The 27,911-nt window shown below is 42.5% G+C and overlaps 1 protein-coding gene and 1 long non-coding RNA gene across 6 annotated transcripts in view; both read right to left on the reverse strand.

The window, feature by feature from the left end:
* The window catches only part of MYOF (myoferlin), a 76,842-nt gene that overhangs the window by 30,367 nt on the left and 18,564 nt on the right, over positions 1–27,911 (reverse strand). For 2 of the 5 annotated variants that reach the window (XM_083614032.1, XM_083614031.1), the window contains exons 6-27: positions 21,805–21,965; positions 21,018–21,146; positions 20,467–20,529; positions 20,327–20,377; positions 20,091–20,121; positions 19,420–19,535; positions 19,200–19,278; positions 17,847–17,973; positions 16,223–16,326; positions 14,722–14,790; positions 14,582–14,625; positions 13,408–13,490; positions 11,695–11,733; positions 9,377–9,501; positions 8,321–8,437; positions 7,567–7,744; positions 7,112–7,236; positions 5,916–6,022; positions 5,438–5,630; positions 4,102–4,254; positions 1,752–1,883; positions 1,027–1,190 (exon numbers count right to left, since the gene is read on the reverse strand). In XM_083614032.1, coding sequence (XP_083470158.1) covers positions 1,027–1,190; positions 1,752–1,883; positions 4,102–4,254; positions 5,438–5,630; positions 5,916–6,022; positions 7,112–7,236; positions 7,567–7,744; positions 8,321–8,437; positions 9,377–9,501; positions 11,695–11,733; positions 13,408–13,490; positions 14,582–14,625; positions 14,722–14,790; positions 16,223–16,326; positions 17,847–17,973; positions 19,200–19,278; positions 19,420–19,430 — 1,850 coding nt within the window. In that variant the 5' untranslated portion in view covers positions 19,431–19,535; positions 20,091–20,121; positions 20,327–20,377; ... (1 more) ...; positions 21,018–21,146; positions 21,805–21,965. Of the gene's footprint in view, positions 1–1,026; positions 1,191–1,751; positions 1,884–4,101; positions 4,255–5,437; positions 5,631–5,915; positions 6,023–7,111; positions 7,237–7,566; positions 7,745–8,320; positions 8,438–9,376; positions 9,502–11,694; positions 11,734–13,407; positions 13,491–14,581; positions 14,626–14,721; positions 14,791–16,222; positions 16,327–17,846; positions 17,974–19,199; positions 19,279–19,408; positions 19,536–20,090; positions 20,122–20,326; positions 20,378–20,466; positions 20,530–21,017; positions 21,147–21,804; positions 21,966–27,911 lie in introns of all 5 variants that reach the window. The other 3 variants (XM_083614030.1, XM_083614029.1, XM_083614033.1) reach the window with 2 other exon arrangements.
* LOC310762799 lies at positions 24,429–27,046 on the reverse strand. Its single transcript, XR_014548185.1, has 2 exons — positions 24,859–27,046; positions 24,429–24,480 (listed from the first exon to the last, which is right to left on the reverse strand). It is a non-coding gene; the product is annotated as an uncharacterized lncRNA (long non-coding RNA).

Genomic DNA, 27,911 nt, shown 5'->3' on the forward strand with positions numbered 1-27,911 from the left:
AGAGGCACTTCAATGCGAATGAACATTCCGGACAGCACAGATTTCCCAAATTGTACCGCGAATTGGATTGGAGCAAATTTCACCTCAGATGCGGAAAGCATCTTAAGGCTGTAATCTTGCGCTCCAATCGCCACCATCCTCATAATGGTTTATTACAGAAGATTTATTCTTTACGCCTCAGAGGTTCAAATCCCTGCTCAGCCACAGAGTATCACCGGGTCATCTTAGGCTAGTCGCCATTCCTAATTTGCAGGGTAGTTGTGAGCATAAAAGAGAGGAACGATGAGCTCCTTGAAATTTGGGGAGTGGGATATTATTAATAAATATTTTGCTCCAAGCACTAATTAGAGTTTGATTACCACAAGGTCACTGAGAAAGCCTCGCATATCAAAGCTACTTCCAACCTGATGAGGAACCACTGTGTCAGAAAAGCATGTATTCTGTATGGAGCAGGCATAGGCAAACTTGGACCTCCAGATGGTTGGGGACTACAATTCCCATCATCCCTGACCACTGGTCCTGTTAGCTAGGCATCATGGGAGTTGTAGTCCCAAAACATTTGGAGGGCCGTGTTTGCCTATGCCTGGTATGGAGCATAGTTTGAGTGTGCTTTACACCTTGTTTAAAGAGGAAGGGTGGGACACAACCAGGAAGTATGAAACATCTGTCCAGACTAACTGTGTAAAAGCTTGTTGAAATGCTGTTCCTCTTTTTTAAATGGTCTATAAAATAGTGACACATCCTGTAATGTAGCACAGACTGCCTTGCCTCCCAAAAGATGTCAGTAAAGTTATATTAATGAAATTACCAGCGTGGACATATCCAAAGACAGGACTGACTCCACTGTTACTCATGACAACTATAAACATCTTCACTTGGGAATTCCTAATGGAGCTGTTTTGTACTGAAACTTGGCATTTTATTGCCTCCCTCTCTTTTAGCAAGAGTTTTGAAATTTCCTTAGTGGGAAATTACATAAGCCCCTCCCTTTGTCTTATTTTAGAGGAATCCAAACAAAAAACTGACCTTCTTTCAGGATCAATGAACCAGTCGTCTTTCCAGTCCCATCCTTTGGGAGGCAGAAAGTACTCTCTTTTCAGTTTTATTTTTCCTGTGACATCGGAAAACTTGTGGCGGCCAACGAGTCCGGAAGTTCCCCACTTCCCAAACATAAGTGCCTGGTTTTCATACTGTTGAGAAAGTAAAATAAAATAAAAATAAAGCAACTGCACAGACTGCAGAAAAAAGTTTTCATAAATTAAATATCTATCTTCCTGACAGTATATGAAGCCTTCTGCTGAGTTAGACAACTGATTCCTCTGGGTCAGCACTGCCTACACCAGGCTAACATTTTTTTGGGCACATTTGAAATTTTGAGAGAGTGCCTTTAAAATAGCCTGAAAATGCTAATTACGGCACCAAAGGAACCACAGGTGTTAAAAGTGATACAAAAGTCTCTTCTCTTTGACGGGACTGCTGGGGCAAAGGTCCTCATGTTCATCTGATCTGGCATCTTAGGGCACAAACCCTTGGGACGCTCTCCTCTGCACACACCTGTGAAATGAGTGGGAGCTGCACCAGCACAATTGAAATGGGTGCGCTTTTTGCATGACTCCCATTCATTTGAATGGTGCTTGTGCAGGAGAACTTCCTGGTGGACTGTACCATTACAATTCTTTGGGGAAGATGCAATAGATAAATAAATAAATCCCTGGGACCTTATCTTAAATAGTAATCTTTACTGCACATACCATTTCAGCAAAGACGCTAAATGTTCCTTCTGTGAAGCTATTAAACTTCTTCTCTACTGCACTCAAGCCAAGCCAAAAACTAATTCGCAACTGTGCGGGTATTTTGTTGCCGTTGTTTTTGTCCTGTGGATACTAAACAAAACACACACATACACAAAAGCAGTTACTTTCCGATGTGTCAGAAGGACTAACAAAAGATATACAATAGAAATATTTGTAGTCTGTGCCCCAGTGACAGCTTATTGGCATGTATGTTCCTGGCCAACATTTTCCTGTGCCAGAGGTTACTTCATAATGGTAGGAAAAGTTAAGGTGTTGAAAATTCAGCAGTGTCCCCAAACCAACTTTTAAATAGAGCAGTTTCCCTACATTTAGGAGACAATCACAGCCAGATTGTTAATTCTTTTCCTGTTATTCCGTTCTTGGCTCTTATCTAACAATGTGTTTACTCCTGCCTATTTCTGAGAACTTGGCAGTACCAGTCGTTAGTATTTCCTCGCCATAAGTGGTCTGAAAAGCAGTTGTGTGATGGATGTTTGCATGAGTGTATCCACCACTACAGATAGTGGGAGAGGGAGCCCTGACTACAAGAGGTCAACCCCCCAAAAAATGACTCACACAAAGATGGGCAGCCATATGTTGGGGATGCCCCAGCTCTGAATTTCCTGCACCGGGCAGGAGGTTGGAACAGATAAGCCTATTCTGTGACTCTGCGCAGAGCTACAGCAGGCAGTCTTCATGAGAGAAGATAGGAATGAATGAAAGCAGTGCCAGTTAATGAGGCACAACATGGTGCCAGAAGGATAGGAGCTTTTCTAACCTTACTGTTCAGCATGGGAAGGTGGTGAGTGATGCAGACACAACCATGCAAGCATATGGCCACTGACCCTAACGACATTGGCAGCCTGTGCCCATGCCAGAATGACTAACAACAACAACAATTTATTACTTATACCCTGCCCATCTGGCTGGGCCTCCCCAGCCACTCTGGGCAGCTCCCAACAGAATATTAAAAATATGATAAAACATCAAACATCAAAAACTTCCCTAAACAGGAATCAGCAACTGTTGCTTGCACAGCACTGGCAGCGGCTGTCGTATACACATGCACTTCTACCACCGTCTTTCCCAGCTAAAGGCAGGAAGCCCTCTTTCCTCTATTCTGCCATGCTGTACAGGTTTCACCTGGCAAACCGCTTCAATGGCCACCACTGACTGAATCATCAAGTCCCACCTGAGGCAAAGACACTGTGTGTTTACCCATCTCAGCAAAGCCAGGTTGGAAAAAGGCAGTCCTCCTGAATACAGGCAGAGACCATTTTGCATGGGGGTCTCGTTCTTGACCCCGTGTGCAGATGGTGGAGTGTGCATAAACCACCCCGCCCTGCCCTGCCTCCCCTCCTCTGGGTCTGAAAGGACCCGCACACTGGCAATTGCACATCAATTGGATGCACCTAAAATGGTCGCTGCCTGGAGTCAAAACCAGGGGTGACAGAGCTTGGGAAAGCTCCAGGTCGGTGGCAGCCCTGAAGTCCTCCGACCTCTGTTTGTTGTTTAGTCATTTAGTCATGTCCGACTCTTCATGACCCCATGGACCAGAGCACGCCAGGCACTCCTGTCTTCCACTGCCTCCCGCAGTTTGGTCAAACTCATGCTGGTAGCTTCGAGAACACTGTCCAACCATCTCGTCCTCTGTCGTCCCCTTCTCCTTGTGCCCTCCATCTTTCCCAACATCAGGGTCTTTTCCAGGGAGACTTCTCTTCTCATGAGGTGGCCAAAGTATTGGAGCCTCAGCTTCAGGACCTGTCCTTCCAGTGAGCACACAGGGCTGATTTCCTTCAGAATGGAGAGGTTTGATCTTCTTGCAGTCCATGGGACTCTCAAGAGTCTCCTCCAGCACCATAATTCAAAAGCATCAATTCTTCGGCACCCTGTCCCAATGAGCACAGCATTTCTGCCACCGGCGGAATGCAACTGCCTCTGCCTCCTGCCCACCACTGGTGAAAACACACAGAGAAGACACAAGCAGGCCCCTTCCTTGATAGATGAGAGCCTTTGGACTCTGAAGCCTCTGCTTATTTATTTTATTTATCACGATCCATTTGGTTATTGCAAATTAAGAGGAAATAGATCCATACACAGTTTGTGTGCATGTACATGGAAAGCATAAATTTATTTCAGTGTTTCAGTTTTCAGACGCTTTCAAGCATCTCTGCCAGGACTACTGTATTTCCAGTAGTGGCATTCTGTACCAGACTGACTCTGAAAAGGACTGCTCTCCAGGCCACAGATTTGAACAAGCACTGGAGACCTAACCATGTTGGGCAGACAAGTGTTTGGCTTAGGTTACCTTTAAGAAGACGGTCCGGGACTTCCCACAAAATTTCCCAGATGCCCCAGGAATTGTGGAATATAAAACCTCATGGGCAGGAATGCGAGCGTAGGCAAGCCTTTTCTCCCCCCGGATCATCCAAACGATCACATCAGGCATGCTGTTCTGTGGCTGTTGTTTTGCAATGAGAGGAGAAATGAGACAAAGTTTGTGCAAAACAACATTATTTCCTATTAAAGGCATTTGTAGACTCACATTTATGGGGGAGGGGGAAGGCACTACAGATAATTTGCTCTAAAGAATTATATCACATTATACAGTAACAAAAAGATATGGCAGGTCAGCAGACATTCTGGTATGTTTCATATGTTGTCCAAGTTTGTTATTGAGTGTGCACTCAAAAGGGAGTTACAGCCAATCCCAGGTCTCTGACGTGGGTGGCTGTATTAAACATGTAAAACAACAGGCAAAAACATTCTAATACACAAGAGTTTCTGTCTTCAGCACAACTATAGGCTATATGGGAATAGAATATGGAGAATGTAATGTTTTTATTTCAAGACCATGACACATGAGTCACAGAATACCTTGTATCTACAGTGTTATTCTTCTGGTAAGTTGCCCTGGGAATGCAATTCCACAAGCAGCTACCACCTCCAAAAAGTCTGCCTTTCCTGTCACTACCAGTTGCAGCTCAAATACCAGGTGACTCATGCAGATCCTCAAAAGGTGACCTCAGTATGGCCTAGTTTCCATGTAATGCTAAACCATGGTTTAATAAATTACGGTTTGTCAATTCACGGTTTGTTGGGCTGTCTAAACCCTGACCAGCCCTTTGACTGTGGTTTGCTTACTAACAAGACGTCATGGCTTGTTGTTTTCTTACAAACCTTTGTTTGTTTTAACTATGGTTTGGCATTGCCTATGACTCCTTCCTTTTTTCTTGATTTACTTCTTGCAGTAACTCCTGATCAGAGGGTGAAGAGGCACATTTGCAAGGTAAGAAGACCTTGGAAAAGCTTTGTGCGTCCTCCCTATTATAGTCCTGGGGTAGGACAAGAACGCTGATGGGGGAGGCAAAAATGCTTCAGTTTTTCTCCACGATACAATATTGAAACTAGCACTGTAGTGGGGAGCAGAAACACTGGGCACTGCTGGTCTGCCTGCCTGCCTGAATGTGCGAGTTTGCTTCTGCTTGCCTGCTGGAGCCTGTCCCCCTCCTGCCTGTATGAGTGATAAGCATGTGGCCTCTATGTACCTGTCTGCCTGTTTGTGTACTAGCAATGCCCACCGCTAGCTTGCGACCCTCAGAAGAAAGAAAAAGTTAGCCCATTATCAATACAGAGAGAACAACCTCTTCAGATAGCAGTATTAATTTTTCCAGCCAATCCTCAATTTCTGTCAGTGTGGCCTTGATATCTGTGGCTTCGCTCCTCATTTTCAGAGCTGCCTCCTGAATCTGTCTGATCGATTTCTCCCGCAGTTTGTAGATCTGTGTATCGAGGACCGTGACATTGTGTTTGCCTTGCTGGCTTGGGAATTCCTTGCTGAAAGAAGAAACGAGTAGGCTTTCTTAGTAACAAACATACCAATCAACCAACAGTTTGTGGGAACGGCTGTGAAACCTGAAGTCAGTTTTTAAAATAACATCACAAACATTGGTGTGTAAGGCACCATGGACCCAAAGAGACTCTGGCTCAGGGGTTTTGCTCCCTCCCTGAGGAACTGGGCCACTTCTTAAGCAAAAGGAACCAATCTCTGTAAGCAGCACTGAATTTCTGAATACTGAGTTTCTGGGCAGTTGTGAAGAGGGAAGATACAGAGCAACTTACCTCAGGTCCTCCATAAGCTCATCTATTAGCTTCAGCCACGTTTCAGTCAACTGGTTTTCTGAAACCTTTGCTTGTATTCCTGATTTTAAGGCTGTCAGGTTCGTTTGCTATGGATTTAAAGAGTTGGGTAAGTCCATATGTGGTACTCATTTGCAGCCTTCTTCCCCAGTGAGATTCTCTTATCGGTGTTATAGAAAACTATTTGTAAAGCACACCAAACACATAGTCGGATCCAGATTTAGACATATTCAGAGCTGACCCACTGAAATCAATGGGGCTTAAGCTAGCCATTGTGACTAACTTAAGCCTCATTTGTTACTTATTTTCATTTTCAAATACTCATATACCATATTCATAATACCAGAGTGGTTCACAAAATACACATTAAAACTATACCAAATACCTTTGGCATGGTTTTGTTCTGTTTTCATGCTGGTATAAGAATTTATACTGCTGTGACTGTTGTTATAATTGTCTTTGCTGTAGGAAAATTGTGGAGAAGTCCGCACTGATAATTTCTTTAAAACTTTCAGGAAGGTTAAAAACTTGTATTAAAGGTATTGGGGGCGGGGAGAGTTATTCAGCTGACATCAAGCCTGACCTCATGGCATGTGCCTCCCAAGAGAGAGAATTCCACAAATGGGGAGCCACTTTCCAGAAGGACCTTACCCAGGTATCTGCTCACTGCACCTCAGATAATGGGGACACCTGGAAAATGGCTTGTGATGGTGTACTTATCAGATCAACAGTCCCAGCATATGCCTGTTAATACACTGCCATATGTGGAGAAAAGTGATCCTTTGAGTGCCCTCATTCCATGCTGTAATGGACTTAAATGTCATGAACCAGCTCTCTGAACTGTGCCTGGAAATGGACCAGGAACCAGTGCAATGCATGAAGCATCAGCATAATATGTTCATAATGTCCAGACCCAGTTAACAGCCTTGCAGCTGTATTTTATGCAGCTTACATCACAAAAAAACACATGTTTCTTGCATTTTTCACTGGACGAGACTGAAATTCTGCCTGCTGTGAAACCAGAAGCCCAGTTTTGGCCACAGTTTTGATTACATTGCTGCATGCAAGAATACAAATCCAAGAAGAAGCTTTATAACTTACTTACTTATTTTATATACAGCCACAACTATGTTGTATATATGAATTATGGGAAAGAGAAACAGTTGTGATTAACTTACCAGTTTTTCCACTATGGCAAGAAGAAGGTTCAAAGGGTCCAGTCTATGACTTATATCCTCCCAATATGAAGTAAGTGTCACCACTGGCTTCATGTTTGCCCATGGCAGGTAGTAATAGAAGTTTCCTGGAGTGAAATAAGCACATTATTTGGGGGAATATGTCTTCTTACAAAAATATATACAGTATAGCTGTTGGATTTCAACAATCTTTATTCACATTATTTCAACCAAGACTGGGCAAGCTATTTTTCTGCCTAAGGTGGAAAATGCAAATGAATATCTCAGGTTATTAGATATATATATATCTAAAAATAAATAACTAATAACCTGATGCCCTACAATGGCACCCAAAATCTGCCTTGCTCTACCTAATCATAAGTACAGATTTAAAAGTTACAGCCCCCACCCACCCAAATATGTCTTTATTGCTAGCTTTGCGTAGCAGTAATACGCACCATCAAATACAGCCCGACTGTACTGAGTTGTTGATGCCAGCGGTTTGCAGGTGGTATCAAATTTATTGCCATAGTTCCCTATGCTGACTTCAAATTGGATGGCTTCGCCAATATCTTGCAACATGGTGGCGGAATGGAACACGGCGCTGAGGCTGTACTTTCTTCTCCGCTGATATTTCTGTAGGTTCAAACAAGAACAGTGGTTTAACAAACAGTGGTTTAATTTTTGAAGCAAAACCCCACCTAAAATACATGTTGGCACACACACACATTTACCAGTGTGGAGAAACATTAAATGTCAAACGAAACCACACATTTTAAATGATTTGCTGGCTACCAATACAGTGGAACCTTGGGTTGCAAACGTGATCCGTGCAGGAGGCACGTTCGCAACCCGCAGTGTTCGCAACCCGCAGCGCCACATCTGCGCATACGAGGGTCGCGATTCTGCACATGCGTGAGTATCGAAACCTGGAAGTAACCCGTTCTGGCACTTCCGGGTTCGGCGTGGTGTGCAACCCGAAAACGCATAACCTGAAGCATCTGTAACCCTAGGTAGCACTGTATGTGGAAAATAAATGCAAAAGGAGGCATAGTATTCTTTTCTGCCCGCTCCAAAGATATGTCTAGGCGTGTGATTCACCTAACAACCCTATGAGATCAAGGACTTCCGATTGTAAGGTGGGCCTTGCCCAAAAGGAGCAAGATTGAAATATTTCATATTTCACATATCGGGGAACAAAACAGCACTTACCTCAACCACTAGTACATCATCACTGGGTATCATTTCAATCTTTTTAGAAAGGGGTTTGCTGTCAAGCAGCGTGGTTAGTTCAACCAGGATCCGGCCTCTGTAAGATACCCCCTCTCCCTGAAACACAAACGCAATACTTCAATCTATAGTATGTAAGCTGCAAAGCTAGTATATTCTTTTAAACTGTGAGTATCATCTGCACCCTCCAATTTGCATGCTTTATCACATCTCACAATAAAATAGACTCCCCCCCCCGACATAATTTAAGTCAACAATCCCAGTTTTTCTACTGAAACTAATAAACATGGGTCATTGGATACAATTTTATAATATTGATCTTGAGCTTATTTGTTTATTTGTTTGATTACATTCCTGGGTGAGATGTTGAAGATCCCTGGGTGAGTTACAAATAAGCTCAGTTAAAAGCAATAAGGTCATTAAAGTAAGTAAAACAGAACCACTTCTTCTCAGGCAGCTGGAATCGGGCCAATTAACTGCTTGGCAGGAAGGGGTGGGAAGATTGAATCCAGGCTGTTTTTGTGCCCTCCAAACAGTTGGTTGATGTAATTTGAGCTTCCTTTACAGACCTAAGCACGCACAATCTTAGCTGCTGGGGAGAGAGGCAAGCAGCAATTTGTGTGAGAATCTCCCAATCCTGTTTCTGCATGCCCAGGGCCTAAAGATGGACTAGACTTTGCAAGGTGTGCATGTTACAAAGGGCCACAGTGGTTTTTGGTACCAGAGAAATAACAATATTTTATTTTTAGCACCAATACAATTTGCACGTTATGTTTGAAGACTACAAACACTGTGTTTTGAGAGTCGGTACTATTGTTGCTTGAAAATGACATCACCAAATCAAATTCTTTTAAAAGGTACACATTATTTTATACATGTGATGGAGTGTTTAAAAGGACAACTGGTGAAGGAGTCATAACACTATATTCTCAATGGTGAACTCCCTGGCGACATTCTTTCTCCTGACATTGTGTGGAAGCAAGAGAACAGCAAAAAGCAGATATTTTGACTAAGAGATATTCCAAAAGATAAACAAACCTTTCCAGAATTTAGATCATCGTATGGATCTGGGAATCCAGTATATTCTCTTGGACTTCCATAAAGGTTTAGATAACAAGGCCCAAATGTTGGTAAGAAGCCCACTTCTGTCTCTCCGGTATTTACTGATAAGCAAACATCATGATTAAAACATGTTGTATTAGGGGCTACCTTAAGAGGGTGTGAACATTAACTCTGGATGCAGCAAACTAAAATGTTAAATGTTAGTTGTTAGTCAAATAAGAACATTTTATTCTATGGGTATAAAGAAAGTCCAAGTGCCGGGAATATCTCTCAATAGATTAACCATGACCCATAAACTCTTTGTGACTGGGCCATCTCTAATCCACGGTGACCAACCTGTGGTTCTCTTCATGTTGTTGGACTCCAAATACCCTCAGTCCCAGTTATGCTGGGAAATGTAGTCCAGCAACATCTTGAGGCCACAGTTTCCCCACCCCCTCCTCTGGGGTGCACTGGGGTAAGGAACTATCTGTCCCCGGGAAAATCTAGCCTCCCAAACAGGAACAGTGCAAAAATTTGGCTTCCTGCAAAAGAGCAGTGAGTGAGCAGGATATATGGCAAGACATGTTTGTGGATACATAAGGATGTCTCCATACACTTCAATGAAAGGAGCCCACTGCACATGACAGTGTCTGGAGAGCTCTGGGTCAGAGCGGTGATGCATAAATTTGAATTTAGTCAAAACTTTATGGGAAAAGAACCCCATAGAATAAACTGGCTGTGCTACCTTCATGCTAAGAGACCTTCAAAAGAACCATAGCACTGAGAAATATGTGTCCTGTATTAACATCTTTTTTCAGGAGCCAAAGGAAGGCGATGTAAGCATAGGAGAGAACTACAGGCACAACCAGAGCTTTGACAGCTGTTATTATCAGTGTAGATCCCTCTGCAGAAAGAAACATCCAGAAAAAACTCCAGCTATACTCATAGTTCTCTCATCACTGTGCTTTTCTCTCTTCTTTAGTTCCTGATCAGAAACGTTAATGCATGACTGCTTTTCACACATTAATAAAACTGAAAAGAGATATTAGTCACACATTCTATCTAAACTACTGTTACAGTCACAGGTGAAAGGTTAGCGTAGATCAGTACACGGTTGTAATAATTGAGTTATTTAATTGTATCAGATGTTGCAGCAGAAGACTAGTAGAATCAGTTGCTGTTAAATGCTGGGCACAAATATCCAAACCAACTCATAGCCCCCTAGAAACACAACCACAGCTGCTCTCCAAACTGCAGAGTGAGAGCAGTCTACGAAGAAGTGAGATTCAGAACTCTTCCTTTTTTTGCATTTAGGGTGGGCAGATGCAAAGGAGGTTGGGGCTCCTGTAGTCACTAGTTGTGCAGAAGCAGGAAGTTCAGCAGGTGTCATTTGCCACAATATAATCTCCTATGTTTGCCATGATAAAATCCCTATTGTACATCACTAATAAAAGTGCAGGTGCACCCTCCTGTATTTCACCCAACCATCTTATTCACATTATTTCTGTAGTAGTGTAGAATTAGAAGTATGAATCACTCTCATCCCACAATTCTTTGTAATGTGAAAAATATATAATCTTCTCTCCAAGTAAATGTGCTGATGTCAGGCAAATATAAAGTTACACGCTTTTTTATATATAAAAAAAACATAATTCCTTTTTTAAAGTATTCACTGATCAGGCAAAGGTTTCTTAGAAAATTTCACAGTATAATTACTGTTGCATAATTAAATTTTCAGGGCAATTCAGCACAGAAATGTGAAATCATTTTCTTTTTAACTGTGCTGCTAATAAATCTGCACTACATATTTTTAAATACTGGATGAGAAAACAAAGTGATTTTATGGGTACCTTTCAGAGGCAGATCTTTAATATTGCATCCGTTTTTATGAAAAGCTTTTTAATCTTTGAGAAATCAGGCACAGAATTTGAGGCAAATGTATACTGCCTGTGATAGTTTTCATAGATAAAATCTGTTTATGTGATCTCATTAAACACAGCAAGCCATTAACGGCCCAAACCACCAAGCACTGTTTCCAAAGCTCCTGCATATATCTTTAGTACTACAAGTTGGGGTATAGAATAAATTAAACAATTGCATGCAGAAATATACAGTAAAGCCATGCAAAAGTCAAAGAAAATCTCATGCAATCGTGATCCAATGCCCAAACTGTTAAAAATTATCATCATAAGTATCATCGCAGCTGCTAACATTAATGTAAGTGTATGGGTTACACATTTGGGTTTAAAAGGAAATATTAGTTTGCGGAAAGGGCAAGAATTTGCATTGAACTCCAATATATGATTATGAACCTTCATACGATGAAGCCCCAGCTCCCGAAGATGAAAACTCTATAGATTATAAAAGACAACACATTATTTGGTATGTAGTACTGTATAGAGAACGTACAACATATAAAACATTTAAATCAAAGTGAATCTGGAGTCTTGCTCTAAAAATAAGGTATGTCCTGATCCTAAGTCTTGCTTCTAAATCACATAAGTACTTAGGATGGGTTGTGCCGACAGCTTTGCCGGTATCAACCTCACAAAATAAGAAATTATAGCAGCATTTTACGGCTGTTATGCGGGCATCACAGGATGACAGACAAGTGCAAACATTTAAGATCACAGGTGCCACTCTCATGCAGTCCTCAAAGGAACTAGTCCTCAAAGCTAAATCAGCTTCAGAAGAAAATATAGCACCCCATAGTGGTAAGGAAACTCAAGATAGCGCATGGTATGCATAGACCTATAGCAACCAGTTTTCATTTTTCAACAATAGTGTACTGCACACTCATTATGAAGGATATAATGGATTGGTCTAAGAGAGACACCTCCAAAGAATAGTAACTGTTCTTCCAAAATGTGGGAAATCTCACTGGGGGAGGAGGAAGGCCAACCAACTTTCATCAGGGCAACAACATCCATGGTGGGAAGCTAACCACCAAGACCACACTATTCCTGAAATAGTCCCTGTGGAGACTACTCCAGGGGTCAGCAACCTTTTCCAGCCATGAGCCGGTCCCCTGTCCCTCAGACCATGTGGTGGGCTGGACTATATTTTTTGGGGGGGGAAATGAACGAATTCCTATGCCCCACAAATAACTCAGTGATGCATTTTAAATAAAAGCACACATTCTACTCATGCTGATTCCCGGACCGTCCGCAGGCCTGAGTGAGAAGGCGAATGGGCCGCATCCGGCCCCCGGGCCTTAGGTTGCCTACCCCTGGACTACTCTAGGCAAGCGTTATATGCAGACTCATATGGCACTTTGTACCAATCAGGTAGCAGGACGTATGAATAGGAATGTCAGAAGGAACTGAGTTGCTGCTTACCAGGAGGAGGTGGGACAAAGGAGCAGGGAGGTCAGTGCTGTGCAGGCATATCAGCAGGAGCATCAGATTGGCTCTGCTGATGTGTCTGCACAGCATCCAACCTTCCTAGCACCTGGTCTCTCTTCCCTCCCGGCAAGTGGTCCTTCAGTATACCTGAAGGAGCGTCTCCACCCCCATCGTTCTGCCTGGACACTGAGGTCCAGTGCAGAGGGTCTTCTGGCGGTTCCCTCCCTGCAAGAAGTGAGGTTACAGGAAACCAGGGAAAGGGCCTTCTCAGTTGTGGCACCCACCCTGTGGAATGCCCTCCCATCAGATGTTAAGGAAATAAACAACTACCTGACTTTTAGAAAACATCTGAAGGCAGCCCTGTTTAGGGAAGTTTTTAATGTTTGATGTTTTATCATGTTTTTAATATGTTGGGAGCTACCCAGAGTGGCTGGGGAGGCCCAGCCAGATGGGTGGGGCATAAGTAATAAATTATTATTATTATTATTATTATTATTATTATTATTATTATTATGCCAGGAGGCTTGGTATGTGACACCACCACTCCTCTCCAACGGCTCCATACATTGAACCTGAGTGAAGAAATACAATTTCTTACATTGTCCTTCCTTCTTCTTTCTTCTGTTTTGAACTTACAGGTGCTCCTTTGAAGCAACAACATTGGAAGAGAAACTAGCTTACCTTCAACTTCTCCCCCCGAAGCAGCAATTTTGGAGAGGCTCAAGTATGTGGTGCCTACAACATCATTTCTGGTGAGGCGATCCCTTCATGAAATGATGTAATCGTCAGTATTCATTTTAAATATTCAGATGTGGGTGTGGTCTTAAGCATATAAAATTGTACTACTATATAGGTCCTGTTTTAACCATATTCTGTATTGAAAATTGTATATTTATCACTAATACTACCATTATTATTTACTGCATTTGTAAAGAAACTCTCTCTCTCTCTCTATATATATATATATATATTTCTGCAAAAATAGCCCCCCCCAAAAAAACCCTCCTCACAAAATCTTTTGGCACTTTAGTACAAATTCCTCCTAATATATACATTTTTATATACTTTTGCAAGCAATTTCCCCAGATATGATGCATTTTGTATGTTATTTTAATTAAAAAAAAAAACATTTTTATGCACGTTTCCCTAATATATGCATTTTAGTACACTTTTTTTTTTGGTTGGAGAACTGCATCACAGAATTAGGAGAAATCGCTGTGTCTCGATTCACATTTCGTTTCAAGAAGTATGAATTAGGCAGACTTGCACTAAAATACAAGCTGAACCAAATTTCTCCCCATTCCTAATCCCAGGTCAGCAAGGTTAGGAGAAGACAACACAAAAGGTGTTGCTACACTCACCTATACGTCCGTGACAGGATTTCAGTTCCACCAGTAGCCATCAGATGGCACAACATGCACTACTCAATTGTTAAAGGATGTACACATATCTTTTAGCACCTTGTAGAAAGACTATGTGCCTGTATTACCCCCTGCCTTGACAGCTGACAACCCTGACAGCAGTAAGCCTAATGGACATAATTATCCATGAAACAATTCTAATGATCTCTATAATCTTTATAATGGTTCAAGCTGAGTAGCTAATGAATGAGAACTCGTGGGAATTTTAAACAGGCAGGCCTGTCATGCTCCATAACAGCGGCAATTATTAAGAACACCAAGCTATAACCAACTTCATTACAAATAATCTGAGCACCGCTCTGCAAAGAGCACTTAATTAATTCTGCGATAGCTTGTGCGGCACAAGTCACCAACGTATGTTAAAACCTTTTTGTTTTGAAGCATTGTCATTGTTGCTTTGCATGCAACTCTATAAACAACAAAGGAGAACTCACCAATCGTACACCACCAGTCTTATTTTTTCACACATCGAAGGGAACTAGAAAAAAGAAGAAGGCTGTACTAATTAATCAAAGTCTTATTTCTAAATAAAACAACAACATTGTAATAGTTTTTTGTACAGCAACAAACCAACCTTGATCTGAAGATTAACAAGTTGATTCCACACTGGGTTAGCATTTTTTTCAATTATATTTGTGCAAACCTGGAAAAAAAATCCCCATATGAAAGTTATGAACAGTTCTATGTCTAGGAATAGCTTTTATTCAGACATAAGGAAGATTAACAAATGCTCACAAAATATAACGGGTGCTCTGCATAGTAACTGTCGGTATACAGTCGTACCTTGGTTTCTGAGCAGCTTAGTTCATGCCACAAACCCAGAAGTAGATGTTCCAGTTTGCGAACTTTGCTTTGGAAGCCAAATGTCCAGCGCAGCTTCCATGGCTTCCGATTGGCTGCAGGATGCAGGATGCTAGGCCAGGAGTCACCTATGGCCCCAGAACATAGGAGCCAACTCCTAGGGGCTGAGGTCCCTTAGGCCTCCCCAATAAACTATTTGAGGGGGCTGCTCCCCCCCCAAGTTGATAGGCATTGCCTTTCAAATGGTGTGTACACACTTTGTCTTGTGATCAATAATGCAGGGCGGAACTAACTTACCCCCCATATTTTATTCAAATTTGCACCTCCTGCCCCAGAAGTACATATGCAGAAGGCGCAGACAGATGCCTACTCTGGTGCCCACAGGGTTGTCTCCTCCCACTGAAATCAGGTTTCAAAGAAGCATTTCATGGTAACCAAATGAATGTGCTGTTGTGTGTGTGTGTGTGTGTGTGTGTCTGTCCATCTGTGGTCATGACAGTTTATCCATTTTGCAACTGTGCTCACAGGTCCCAAAAGTTTGGTGACTCTTGGGCTAATCTATAGCATAATGTGCACAAGACTTGGGTTTATGTGCAGCTGAGTGAAGTTCAGGAGCATCTGCTTGCATTTTCAAATAACCACAGTTTGCTATTATGTTCGGATCAGAAATGATGGTTGGCATTAAATGGTTTCTTGAAACAAGCCCAGATCATTAAACATGATCTGAAGTTGGGTTGTTCCAATATCCCACAAGACCAAGCACATTTTGTCCAGGTTCAGATATAACAAAAAACCTGCAGTTAGCTGAAAACATATCACTATAAATGTCTGAGGAGGGGAGGAAGAGGAAGAGAGGGAGGGGAGAACACATGACCTCAGAGGTAAGTGTGTAAGCCCAAGGCTTCAGCACATAATGGGAAACAGTGTTGTGTCTCTGAACCCAGGCAAGATGTGACTACAGTGGTATCTAGGGTTAAGAACTTAACCATTCTTAACCTGAAACTGTTCTTAACCTGAAGCACCACTTTAGCTAATGGGCCTCCTGCTGCTGCCGCACCACCAGAGCACGATTTCTGTTCTTATTCTGAAGCAAAGTTCTTAACCCAAGGTACTATTTCTGGGTTAGCGGATTCTGTAACCTGAAGCGTATGTAACCTGAGGTACCACAGTATTCTTATGGCTTATTGAAACAAGCCAACTTCAAACAATGATTAATGATCCTGACTGGTTTCAAGCATATTTATTTATATAGTTCTGTTATTAGCACTGAATACCTTTTTCCCAGCAAAGCAAACTTCCACAAATGGATCCACAAGGTTTTTCTTATCTGCTTCTCCACCAAATATTTCCTTTACAGTCTGCGCAAAAGCATCATCCACTGCACAGAAAACATACAGGAGAGAAAAAAATGGCAATTATTTTTCACAACCAAGATCTCGGAGCCACAAAGTTGGCATATTTCATGAACATGCAGCAATGTGGCAGCTGGGTATGGTATTGTGGAACTTAAATAGCATGATAGTGAAAACCGAATCCAGCAAATGAGGGATCAGCAGCCAGAAACATGGGGCTCAGATATGGCCCTTTCTGGAGTGATGTCTCGCCATGGAAACACCAAGCTAGAGGTAACAGAGAAATGAGCAGGGATGGCAGCAGCTAAAATGACCCCAAATTCAGGGGCAATATTCACTACAATAGCAGAGGGGCTTACTTTTAGGATTGGTGACAACTTTTTGGCTGCTTTTTTTTTTAAAAAAAAAAAAAGCTTTATTTTGTCACCAAAAAGATGGAAATCCCCACTGGTGGCTGCCATTTTTTTGCAGAGGCTAGCTAGCCATTCCCCTACGATGCTTTGTCCCACAATGCTTTGGAATGAAATAAAATGGTGGCTGGAACTGGTCATTCCTGGGTGGATCTGAGCCCTGTCAAAAGCAGCAGTGCTCAGGGGGTTCCAGTGGGGAGCTCCAAACTAGTGGGGCTTGCATTTGGCACCAGATTAAAACAATGCTGAACACAAGTCCGAGCTGCAATGCAATCTGGAGAACACTTTAAGGCTCTTGATTTTTCCTTTGATGCCACAACTTTATCTACCCTGCCTTTGATGGCAGGTGGGTGTAGCTAGGCCCAAATGACCTTGTAGGCCAAATTGGGCAGTTTGGCAAGCCTTGAATTCTACACCCATGGTAGTAGAAGAAGAATAAATCTTTATTTGCATCAGCCATTAGCCACAGCAATAAAACAACAATATGACACACACAGAGTAGAAATAAAAAGTCAATTATATAAAATACATTTTAGGGTTTTGAATCTATAGTCAAATAGTGGATTTTATTCTAATTGCCCCAGCTAAAAACCTTGCAACCTTTGCCGTCACCTGCTCATCTTGATCTGCCAAGAGAAAGGACACTGTGGCAGTGGCTGGGCAGCCCAAAATGGACAATGAAAGAGGGGTGATAACCTCATTCCTCAAGTCTTTATAAAGAGTGTAAGCCAGAAGGACATGCGCCACAGATTCGGTACTGACATCTACACAGGGACATAAGTGTTTTTTGTGTGGAATCTGTTGGAATCTCAAGTACAGCCGAGGTCAAAACATTCAATCTTGTGAGAGTAAAAGCGCGTCTATATTTTATAATTGCTAGGTTATGCAGATAGGGGTACACCCATGATATATGTAGAGGATTTTTTAAAAAATTAAAAAGGTTATACAGTTATATGAGCCCCTAAATAAAGTTTGAAGCAGTACAGCCCAGACACAGGCTTACCACCTAGGTAAGAATTGATTCTTAAGCATCTCTTGAGCTCTCAAGAAACTAATATTGGTATAAAAAAATTCAGTTGCACACAATTCCAACTTTAAGAATGTGTAACTCAGAAAATAAAACAAAAAGTTTATACTCTGAGGAATATCTTCAGCTCTGTAGATCTTAAGAACGAAAGTGACCCATCGGAGCACTATCCCAGCCGGTAGCAAAAGATTACTTTCTACATCATCGTTTTCATTCTCCCGTTCTCTATTTTCCACCTGTTGGAGACACATTCAAATGCATTATTCTTCTTCCCCTAGCAGACAGCAAGCAAGCCCTTGTTAAATAGCCACTACCTGCAACCATTTCAGAGTGAAGTGCAGAGTTGTGTGCATACAGGGCATAACTCTGGCAACTTCACTTTGAAGTGATTCCTCTTTGCCCCTAAACAACCGCAGCTTGCAAGAAAGCTGTGCCTTTCACAGATCATAGAATGCTGGACTGTGAGCTTGTACTGGAATTATGCATGCATATAAATCTTAGAAGACCACACCCAGGGTGTTTTCACACAGATGATTTAGCCACCACATGTCACCAATTCTATTCTCCTGCAAAGTGGCATTGGGAAGGAGTGATTGGCAGGGCAGCAAAGCTAAGCTGAGGTTCCCCTACTTTCCCCTGCTAGCTGTTTTTCCTCTGTTTCACAATCACAAATCCTATGCAGAACCTATAAAAGCAACGATGTACATCATACAGTGTCATTCTGTCTTCTATTCAGCATTAGCTAAATACATGGTACAAAGTGTGTAAGAGGCTGCAAGGCACTTTTTAGTGTCTTAGACAAGGGTCTAAGAACTGGAGGGTCGAAGTTTTGAGGAAACCTTCCATAAGGTCAGTTTCACTAATCTTCAGTACAAAAGAATGTGAGGATTATCGGCACAAACCTTTAGGCTGACTAATATGTCCAACAATTTGAATTTTGCAGGTCAAGACTTGCACATAAGATTATGTAGCACAAGTTTAGCTAAAACATGATTGGCATTTTGTTTGCAATGTATATAATCTTAAATGGGAAAAAATGGGCTCACTCTACACTGGATTCTTTCCGAATTACAATTTTTTGACATTTTAGAAGTCAAATTTAATGTGAGAATATTGTCATAAAAAGCAACAATAACAACATTCCAGAAGATTTTTGAAATGATATATATTATTGACCATGAAATATCGCCTTGGGCTAATCAGAATCCTTCAGCTTTACGCACCTTACAAAGCTATTGCGAAGATAAAATGGAGAGGGGGGGTGGCATGTATCCTTGCAGATTTGAACATCTCCCCATTTTAATAACACTCCCAAGAGCATCTGGAGAAAAAACCCAAAATTCAGTCTTTTCTGTGACTGAATGAAGCATCAGGGAACAGCAGAGGGGAGAAGCAGTACCATGAGCAAGAAGAGGCTGTACCCCAAAGATGAGAAATTGGGAGAAGTTAAGGGGAGATGTACCTTTGAAAGGCAGCGATGCAGAAGGTCATGGGAGAGAAGTGCTGTGGCGATAGGGTGGAAAGTAGCGGAGCAAGCAGAACTGGGGAAAAGAAACATACAGTAAGCAGGTTCGGTCATTAAAGTACCTTCAAATGTAATTTCTGGCACCAACATAAGCACAGATTAACCCGTGTGAAGCATATTAGTAGAAGGAAAGTATCTATTTATGAATGAAACTTACAGGTGGCTCATCTCCTGTTCCGAGAACGAACATGCTGACTTTCAAGTACCCTTTGGCACCTGAATTTGAATCTTCAGGGTCATTTAGAAGCAGCCATTTTCTCATGGCCGCGTGTCCTGGAAATAAAAAAGAGAGAAGATAGCATCCCTTCAGGGAAATAATATTCTAATTCTCTCAAATAAGCCATATGCAGGAGGTGTTTTTTCTTCTTTAAGGAGTCACATTTAAACTGTGATGATAACTAGTGGCAGTGAGAAGCAGGAGTGTCAAATGCGGAGGGGAAAGGGGGAGGAGGCCATAGCTCACTGGTAGAGCATCTGCTTTGCATGCAGAATGTCCCAGGTTCAAGTCCCAGCATCCCTGGTAGGGGCTGATAGATGCTCCTGCCTGAAACCCACTCCAGAGAGCTGCTGCAAGTCCCTATAGACATTCCTGAGCTGGATGGAACAACGACTTGGTATGAGCTGGGTATGATTGGTAGGTGGAGCGGGGCAGACCAGACCAACTCCAAAGATGGCTGCTGTTGCAGGAGTCAGCACACCCGAAGTGCAATGGATGACCCACACCCTAGGAAAACCACCTTCATAATCATGGTCTGTCCCCTGCCAGCTATTCCCCTTTTTTCCTAGGAGGGAAATACAGAAGATAGTGCCTTAAAGGCACATACTCACCAGGTTCATCGTAGACATAGCCAATGTCAATCTGAAACAAAGGTTTAGCATATTAACACTCCAGAAACAACAACAACAAGGAAAGTACCATAGCAGGAAGTATAACAGTTTTCACAAATAAAACTTCAGAGCCTCCATCTTTTGTGAGAAATGTGTTCCCCTTTCCCAACATTTTCATTACAGATCTGGTAAGAGGTTAAACAGAAAGCATGTGGTGAGACATCAAGAATACTTACTTTAAATTCCCCCATTAGACTGTCGGCACGTAAAGAATAAGAGTCATATACCTATAATTGAACGATAGGAATGGAATAATGTATTACTTTTATTCAACAATAATGAGGCAGTTATAAAGAACATTGTTCGTTTTACTTACCCGAATGCTTATTGTTTCATCAAAGAGCTCTGAAGGGGTCATGTGGACATTGTAGTAAAACATCTGTTAAGTCATGGGAGGAAATAGCTTGGTTATTAAATCTGAATATTCATGGGAGTTAAAAGACACCAAGGATTCAGATGAGGAATTTTATTCATGACGGAGAAAACTCTCTGTTTGAATCCAGCACAAATGCATGTTACATTTCTTCATATGACTTTCAGTCCAAGTTCTTTAATCATTTTACAGCGCAAAATGGGACTTCTCAGTACAGTATAGGAAATCCCAATGATTTCAACAGTTTACTTCCAAATATGTTTGTTTAGGATTTAGCCATCTTATCCATCTCTCTCATAAAATATGGCAACTCGACTTAGATTGTGCACAGATAAGAAAGTAGCTTTGCTTTACTATTTTTTACTGAGAACAGTTAGCCACAAGGAGTGGGGTGAGAGTTAAAGATAGAAATAGATAAAATAAGTTTTTATTTTTTTCCAGGTAAAAAACCTATGCCTTTCAGCTAGGAGATTATCAAATATGCAATACAATACCTCATCAAAATAAGGATTGTTGCCTCTTTTGATTCTTGTTCTGTGTGTCTGGCCACAAATGTGTACTTTCACAACTGGCTTTATGTTATTCCCAGAGAACTGACGTCCTTCAATGACCCTAACACGAATCTAACACAGGGAGAAAAACAAATGCAAATATTAGATCACTGATGTGTTCCTTTTATCGGCTGGTTTCTCATCATGTCACATTGACAAAGTGTTTCTTTTCTTTTATTGTTAAAATAAACTAACCAGCAGCACTGGAATGTATCAACCAAAGCTAGACAAGCCAGAAGAGCATCTCATTCCAATGGGCAGAATCCAGAGTTTCCACTGGCTATATGGAACATTTCTGGGCCCAAACAAGAAAGAAAGCCACTAGATTTATGGAGTGCTGCATCCTCACTTTTAGCTCTGCTGCTTATCAAATATTGATGAGGGGGGCAGGAATACTCCAGACTTGACTTTTAAATCCTGAGATTTATTCATACTGTTCCTTTGCTATTCTAGACTGGAGCCAAGAGACATTGCACTCGGGGAAAGAATCTTCCAAGATTTAAATGAGAGCTTCTGAAACGTCTGGAGATTCCGGAACAGAAAAATTACACATGCTTACTATGCATGAATTTTCCTTTTCACTGATATTTATCATGCAATCCTATGTGTTACACCACTGTGTTCAGTGAGGCTTACTCCTTGGCACCTGTGCACAGGATTGCAGCCTGCGGTCATCCTGAAATCTGGCATATTAGGTCTTGCAATGCATATGACTTATCAACTCTACAACCTGGAAGTCTTGAGGCTTGTTAGAAAGCAGCCTCCGGTTTTGCTTTCCTTTGGCAATTCGACGAGCAAGCTGAGTTTCGCGGGTGCCACGTGGACCGCCCTGGGGAACGGGGCCAGCTCCACCATCAGGCGACTCTTCATCACCTCCGTCTTCTTCGCCATCTGCCAAAGATATAAATCAGTGCGGTGACTGGAGAAACAAGATGAACATAAGCAAAAGCAACAAGGACTGGTGTGCTCATTCCTACGCCTGCAACTACACAGCGTGACCACTACTTTACCTAAATACAATTGAGCGTATGCTGCTTGAAGGTGCAATTAGGCAGTGTCCTCGTTTATTTATTATAACCAACTTTTCTATACGAGGATATTCAAGGCAGTTCACAGCTAAATAAAAAAGCATCAATCCGAAAACCAAAACCACAACAAAAAAATTGCATAATATAAAATGTTATACGGGCTACCGGGGAGGGGGGAATAATACCGAACATTAGGATAAAATACACATTTCACAACAGTTCAAACTAAAACAAGGAGCAACTTAATGGGAGGCTTGTTTCCAGCTATTCCGCCCCTGCCCCTTTGCCTTTGGAAGCCTTATAAGAAGTTTCTGCAGGAGAGAGACTCTGAGCAACATCATGAAGGGCTATTTCTAGGACCAAGGTGGAACTGTCCAGCTCCCTTGCTTTTTTTGCTGATGAGAATTGCTAATGTAAACTCGCTACATTTATAGTATTGAAATGTTGCTTCTCGTATGTTATTATATTTGCTATTGTGTTACAGATAGGTAGCCGTGTTGGTCTGCCATAGTCAAAACAAAAAAAAAAATTCCTTCCAGTAGCACCTTAAAGACCAACTAAGTTAGTTCTTGGTATGAGCTTTCGTGTGCATGCACACTTCTTCAGATACACTGAAACAGAAGTTGCCAGAAGTTAACCGAAGTTATAGAAGGATCTGGCAACTTCTGTTTCAGTGTATCTGAAGACGTGTGCATGCACACGAAAGCTCATACCAAGAACTAACTTAGTTGGTCTTTAAGGTGCTACTGGAAGGAATTTTTTTTTTTTTTCTATTGTGTTGTTTTGCTATGTTATTATGAAATTGCTTTTGCACTTTGATTTTGAAATGCTTTCCTGTTTTCTTTGTTATAAAAGCCACTCAGAGGCTGAGAAGGGGGTTTTTTTGGGGGGGGTGTAAAAGTGGCATATGAATAAAATTATTAAGTTAATTAAAAATCATTATCAGTAGGCATAAGACCCAAAGCGTTGTTGGAATAGCTGTGTCTTCACATATTATACCTCCTTTAGAAAAGTTTTTGCTTGTTTTTTACAATTCCCATGTCACTTTCGCATGCGCCTAAATAGCTCTGGTCATAGTGGGCTAGAAGAGCAGGGCATTTGATGTTCCATTGAGATAGAGAGTCAAATAGGAAGTTCATAAAATATCCAACTCTCCGGCAATTTAGGCCTGTAAAGGTCAAAAGCAGCACTTTGAATTGGAATGGAAACAAACAGGCGACCAGGGAAGAGGAAAAAAAGTATCAGAGTGATATGCTCCTGTTTGTATGTTCCATTTAGCAATCTGTCAACTGCATTTGACCCAAGTTTCGTTCCCACATTGTCATCAAAGGCAGCCTCACAAGGGGCATGTTATAACTCTCTAATCCAGAGGTTTTCAACCTTTTTGAGTCCACGGTTCCCTTGAGCAACTACATTCTTTCTGCGGGACCCCTGTGGGGCTCAGGGGCCCAGTTACGTCACTCCTTGCCTGCCAAGTTGGCAGCCTCTCACCCTTTTTCGAACACCCTCCCTTGTGGAGTGTTCCCCCAGCCTCTGCTTCTCTTCCCTTTCCTTGGGAGTCCTCCAAGCAGCCGCCGCAGCAGCACCCCCTGATCTCTGAGCTGCCTCAGCTCCTGGCAACCAGCACTCCCTGGCCAGATCCAGAGGCACCATTTGCCTGGGGAGCTTGTAGCCAGGTGTGCTGCAACCTGTGCAAGCCATTGGGAAGCAGAGATGCGAGAGGGTATCAGAGGAAGGGAGGGAAGGAAAGAAGGGACAGAGGCCAGTGTTGCCCATGGCACCCCTGACCATCAATTCAAGACACCCCAGAATGCCACAGCACACTGGTTGAAAACCACTGATCTAATCTGACTCTGCATAGGATATGAATGACAATTGCATAATCTGCACTACCATAACATTGCACTACTCTATGTGAAACCATTTTTTTGGAATAGGCTGGGCTGAAACACAGAAATAGAATTTACTTCAGGATCCTGGTTTTGACCTATAAAGCCTTAAATGGCTCAGGACCGCAATACCTCAAGGACTGCCTCTTCCCATATGAACCTATCTGTACCCTGAGATAATCTTCCGAGGCTCTCCTTCGTGTGCCTCCTGCTCAAGAGGTCTGGAGGGCGGCAACACGAGAATGGGCCTTCTCTGCAGTGGCTCGCCATCTATGGAATGCTCTCCCCAGGGAACTTCACCTGACGCCTTCATTATACACCTCTAGGTGCCAGGCAAAAACGTTCCTTTTAAAACAGACCTTTGGTCAATCTTATTGACATCCAACACCCTTTTAGAATGTGGTTCTTTTTGGGGGGAGGGGGTTATTGGGTGATTGTTTTTGGTTTGATTTTATATGTTGTGGTCTTGTTTGTGAACCGCCCTGAGACCTCCGGGTATAAGGTAAAGGTACCCCTGCCCGTACGGGCCAGTCTTGCCAGACTCTAGGGTTGTGCGCTCATCTCACTCTAGAGGCCGGGAGCCAGCGCTGTCCGCAGACACTTCCGGGTCACGTGGCCAGTGTGACAAGCTGCATCTGGCAAGCCAGTGCAGCACACGGAACGCCGTTTACCTTCCCGCTATAAAGCGGTCCCTATTTATCTACTTGCACCCGGGGGTGCTTTCAAACTGCTAGGTTGGCAGGCGCTGGGACCGAACGACGGGAGTGCACCCCGCCGCGGGGATTCGAACCGCCGACCATGTGATCGGCAAGTCCTAGGCGCTGAGGTTTTACCCACAGTGCCACCCGCGTCCCACATACCCTATACCTCCGGGTATAGGGCGGTATATAAGCTGAATAAATATCTAAAATATAGATCCTCTCTTCCAGGTAAATATGATATTGTGCATCCATCTTCAACCAGGAACTGAAACTGTGACATTCATAATGGTGTAATAAAATGTGGCAAATCCTCAGAAATTCTGAATTACAAAACTTTACCACAAATAATTAACCCACAAAGGGCGTCTCCCATAACGTATTTACTCATGATACCTAAATAGAGGCTTTTGAATAAATTTAGTAAGACTTTCTCGGGAACTCATATTGTTTATTCATACTATTTTTCTCTTTCAAAGTAGATTTCATCTTCACATACTTTACTGATCAGAAACCAAATTGCTAATTAAAAAAACCCCTAAGTATCTGCTTATGTATACAAGATACAAACAGCTGCCGCAGAACTTCCTAATAATAATAACAATAGTCAATTGTGTGATTAAACTATCTGTAGGATGTACCACTTCAAAGTATAGATGAGGGGTTGCATGTTGTGTTGCAAAAATACCTTGCAAAAGTAAACTCTTATTTTCAAGCAGACATCTGAAAGCAATACCTCCTTCTGTGGCACAAAGCACATTTTGCATGAGTGCTTTTCTGATTTAAGTGAAGTTAATGAAACATTTCTCTTGTTTAGGCCAGTTCCTACCTTCCAGCATGTTCCGTTCCTGGGGAAAACACGAGAGCCTAGCAGATTCACTTTCCACAATACAATTTAAAGTTTAAAGGTGACGCTACTTGATGAAAACTGGAAGAACAAGTTTCTGTAGCTTGGGGAAAGGTTACACCCTGGCCTCTAAGTATATATTTTTAACTAGCAAGATCCTCCTTTCTCACCTGGGAGTCAAGGCCATACAACCTCTGACAATACATGAGGCTTTCTGTAAACTAACAAATTGGTTTTCAAGACATAAAAAGCTAACATTTGGGAGAGGCTTTAAATCATAACAGTGACTATCTTCGGCAGTAACTACTGAAACAGAGAGCTTCAGGCATGAATTTGATTTATAGAGGCAAGCAAGGTGACACCTTGAACGTTTAGTGAAGTGGAGTGTGTCATAACTCTGAATTAGAAGAGTTAACATAGACTTTGGGATGGGGCCGGCTCAAGGCATTTTGGCACCTGAGGCAAGCCACAAAATGGTTAGAAACAGAACTGTAGAGTTGGAAAGGACCCTGAGAGTCATCTAGACCAACCCCCTGCAATGCAGGAATCTTTTGCCCAATGTGGGACTTGAACCCACACACCTGAGATTAAGAGTCTCATGCTCTACTGACTGAGCTATTTAAGGAGTGCCCCCTCCTGCCAGGGTACAAAGGGGTGAGCAAAGTTCTACATAGGGAACAAGGGAGGGAATATTATCAACCTTACCCAATGGTTGAACTGCGAATCAAAGGTCATCATAGGGGGAAAGAGGCCCACTCTGAATCATGCTGGTTGGATGCAGAGCCTAGGAGACCCCAGAGGGCAGACCCTGCCATTTCCTCCCTAGGGGTGGAAACAGACCAGCAGTGCTTCCTATTTGCCAAGAGGCCACTGTGGAGGCTGCATGGGGAGGCTGCATGGGGAGGCTGTCAAGGAGGTGGTAGTTCCAAAGAGCATGTGGCAGTTGCAGCTGGCATCACAACATCAGGCAAGGTGTTCCTTGGAAGCTGGATTTGTCACCTTGCCTCATGGGTGGGCCAGCCCTGACATTGGGGATTTACAATATGGACCTTTGAAACTTAACTTGAGGTACAATTACGGGCAACTTTACGGGGGTGGGGCATTTGCTTCCAGAAAAAAACGCATCACTTCGAAGGAAGAAAGGAAATGGGGGGAAACAGAACTCCTCTAAAATACCAGAGAAAGTGACTGGAAAGGATAAAAATTGGTTTGCAAGTGTCCCAGGTAGCTCACCTCCCACAGTCCATCCCCACAAGCAATTTTCTCCTCAGCCAGCTGAGCTGGGTTGAGCTAAGAAAATGTGCTGGTGTCTGGGTGGAGCCCAGCTAAAAAAAATGTTCCTGCACCTATCATATCCTGTCTAGTTTGGCTCTGAAGGACTATCATAGAATAGATAGGCTGTTTTATTTGTTTCCTATCGGCCCCACTTGGATGTAATGGTAACTTTATGGCCTCCTACACCTTTACCAGCCCATCTTATGGCACAGCCACAAGGAGGTAAGATATACTTCCACTAACCAGAGATCCAGTTATATTTAGGCTACGTACACATAACTGGCTTAAAGTGCAACAAGGTCTTTCCCTCCCTGCTGTGCTTCAAGCCACATTTGCATGTTGCCGAACACACCAGAGAGGGCGGGCAGATGTCTCCACCTGATGCACATCAAGTTGAAGCTCTGGCTTGAGGGCAAATGCTTCAGACAGCAGTATTTCTCAAGAAACCGCAGGATGACTCCGCATCATGGGTAACGCCTGTGTACACCGATTTGAGAGCCAGTGGTGGGAGCACAGTGGATCCAGAGTAAACAATAATGTGCACACAGCCTGGTTACTCCAAATTATGGTTAGTTCACCCAGGCCTGTGCCTAGAAATACAGAGCAAAGGTAAGTCTGGAAGAGCCCTAACTTCTGTGTAAGCTTTGTGCAAGCAAATCATCCTGAATGCTCAATAGACAGGGTTGCCAGAAAGGGTCTGAACTGTGGTTTATGGCCGTGGCATGTCCTGCAGAGTTCAGAAGAGATGGGAATCCCTGGTCAGTTTGAAAGCAGAAGGATCTGCCCCAGAGAAGAAGAAGGAAGGGGACAGGCAATCTGTGAGCCCAAGGTTTATCAATTCTCCATAAGAACCTCATCCCCTGGCTGCTTGGTTTTCCTTCTGGAGGCTTGTTGTCTTGCTGTGTGCTTGTAAGAAGGAGATTATTTACCTAACTTTCTTAGCTGACTATTGAACTCTGTTGGTATTTAGAATATGTAGGAGTTATTTCTTAATCTTATGGGATCTGTTAGGGTACCAAGGGGTTGCTCGAGAGCAAGTAGGCAAATGCCTCCCTGCTCGGCTGTGAAGCCTTGCTTTTGATGCCAAAATAAACTTTCTC

The sequence above is a fragment of the Podarcis filfolensis genome (genome assembly GCF_964270895.1).
Source record: "Podarcis filfolensis genome assembly, chromosome: 5".
In the NCBI taxonomy this organism is placed as follows: domain Eukaryota; kingdom Metazoa; phylum Chordata; class Lepidosauria; order Squamata; family Lacertidae; genus Podarcis; species Podarcis filfolensis.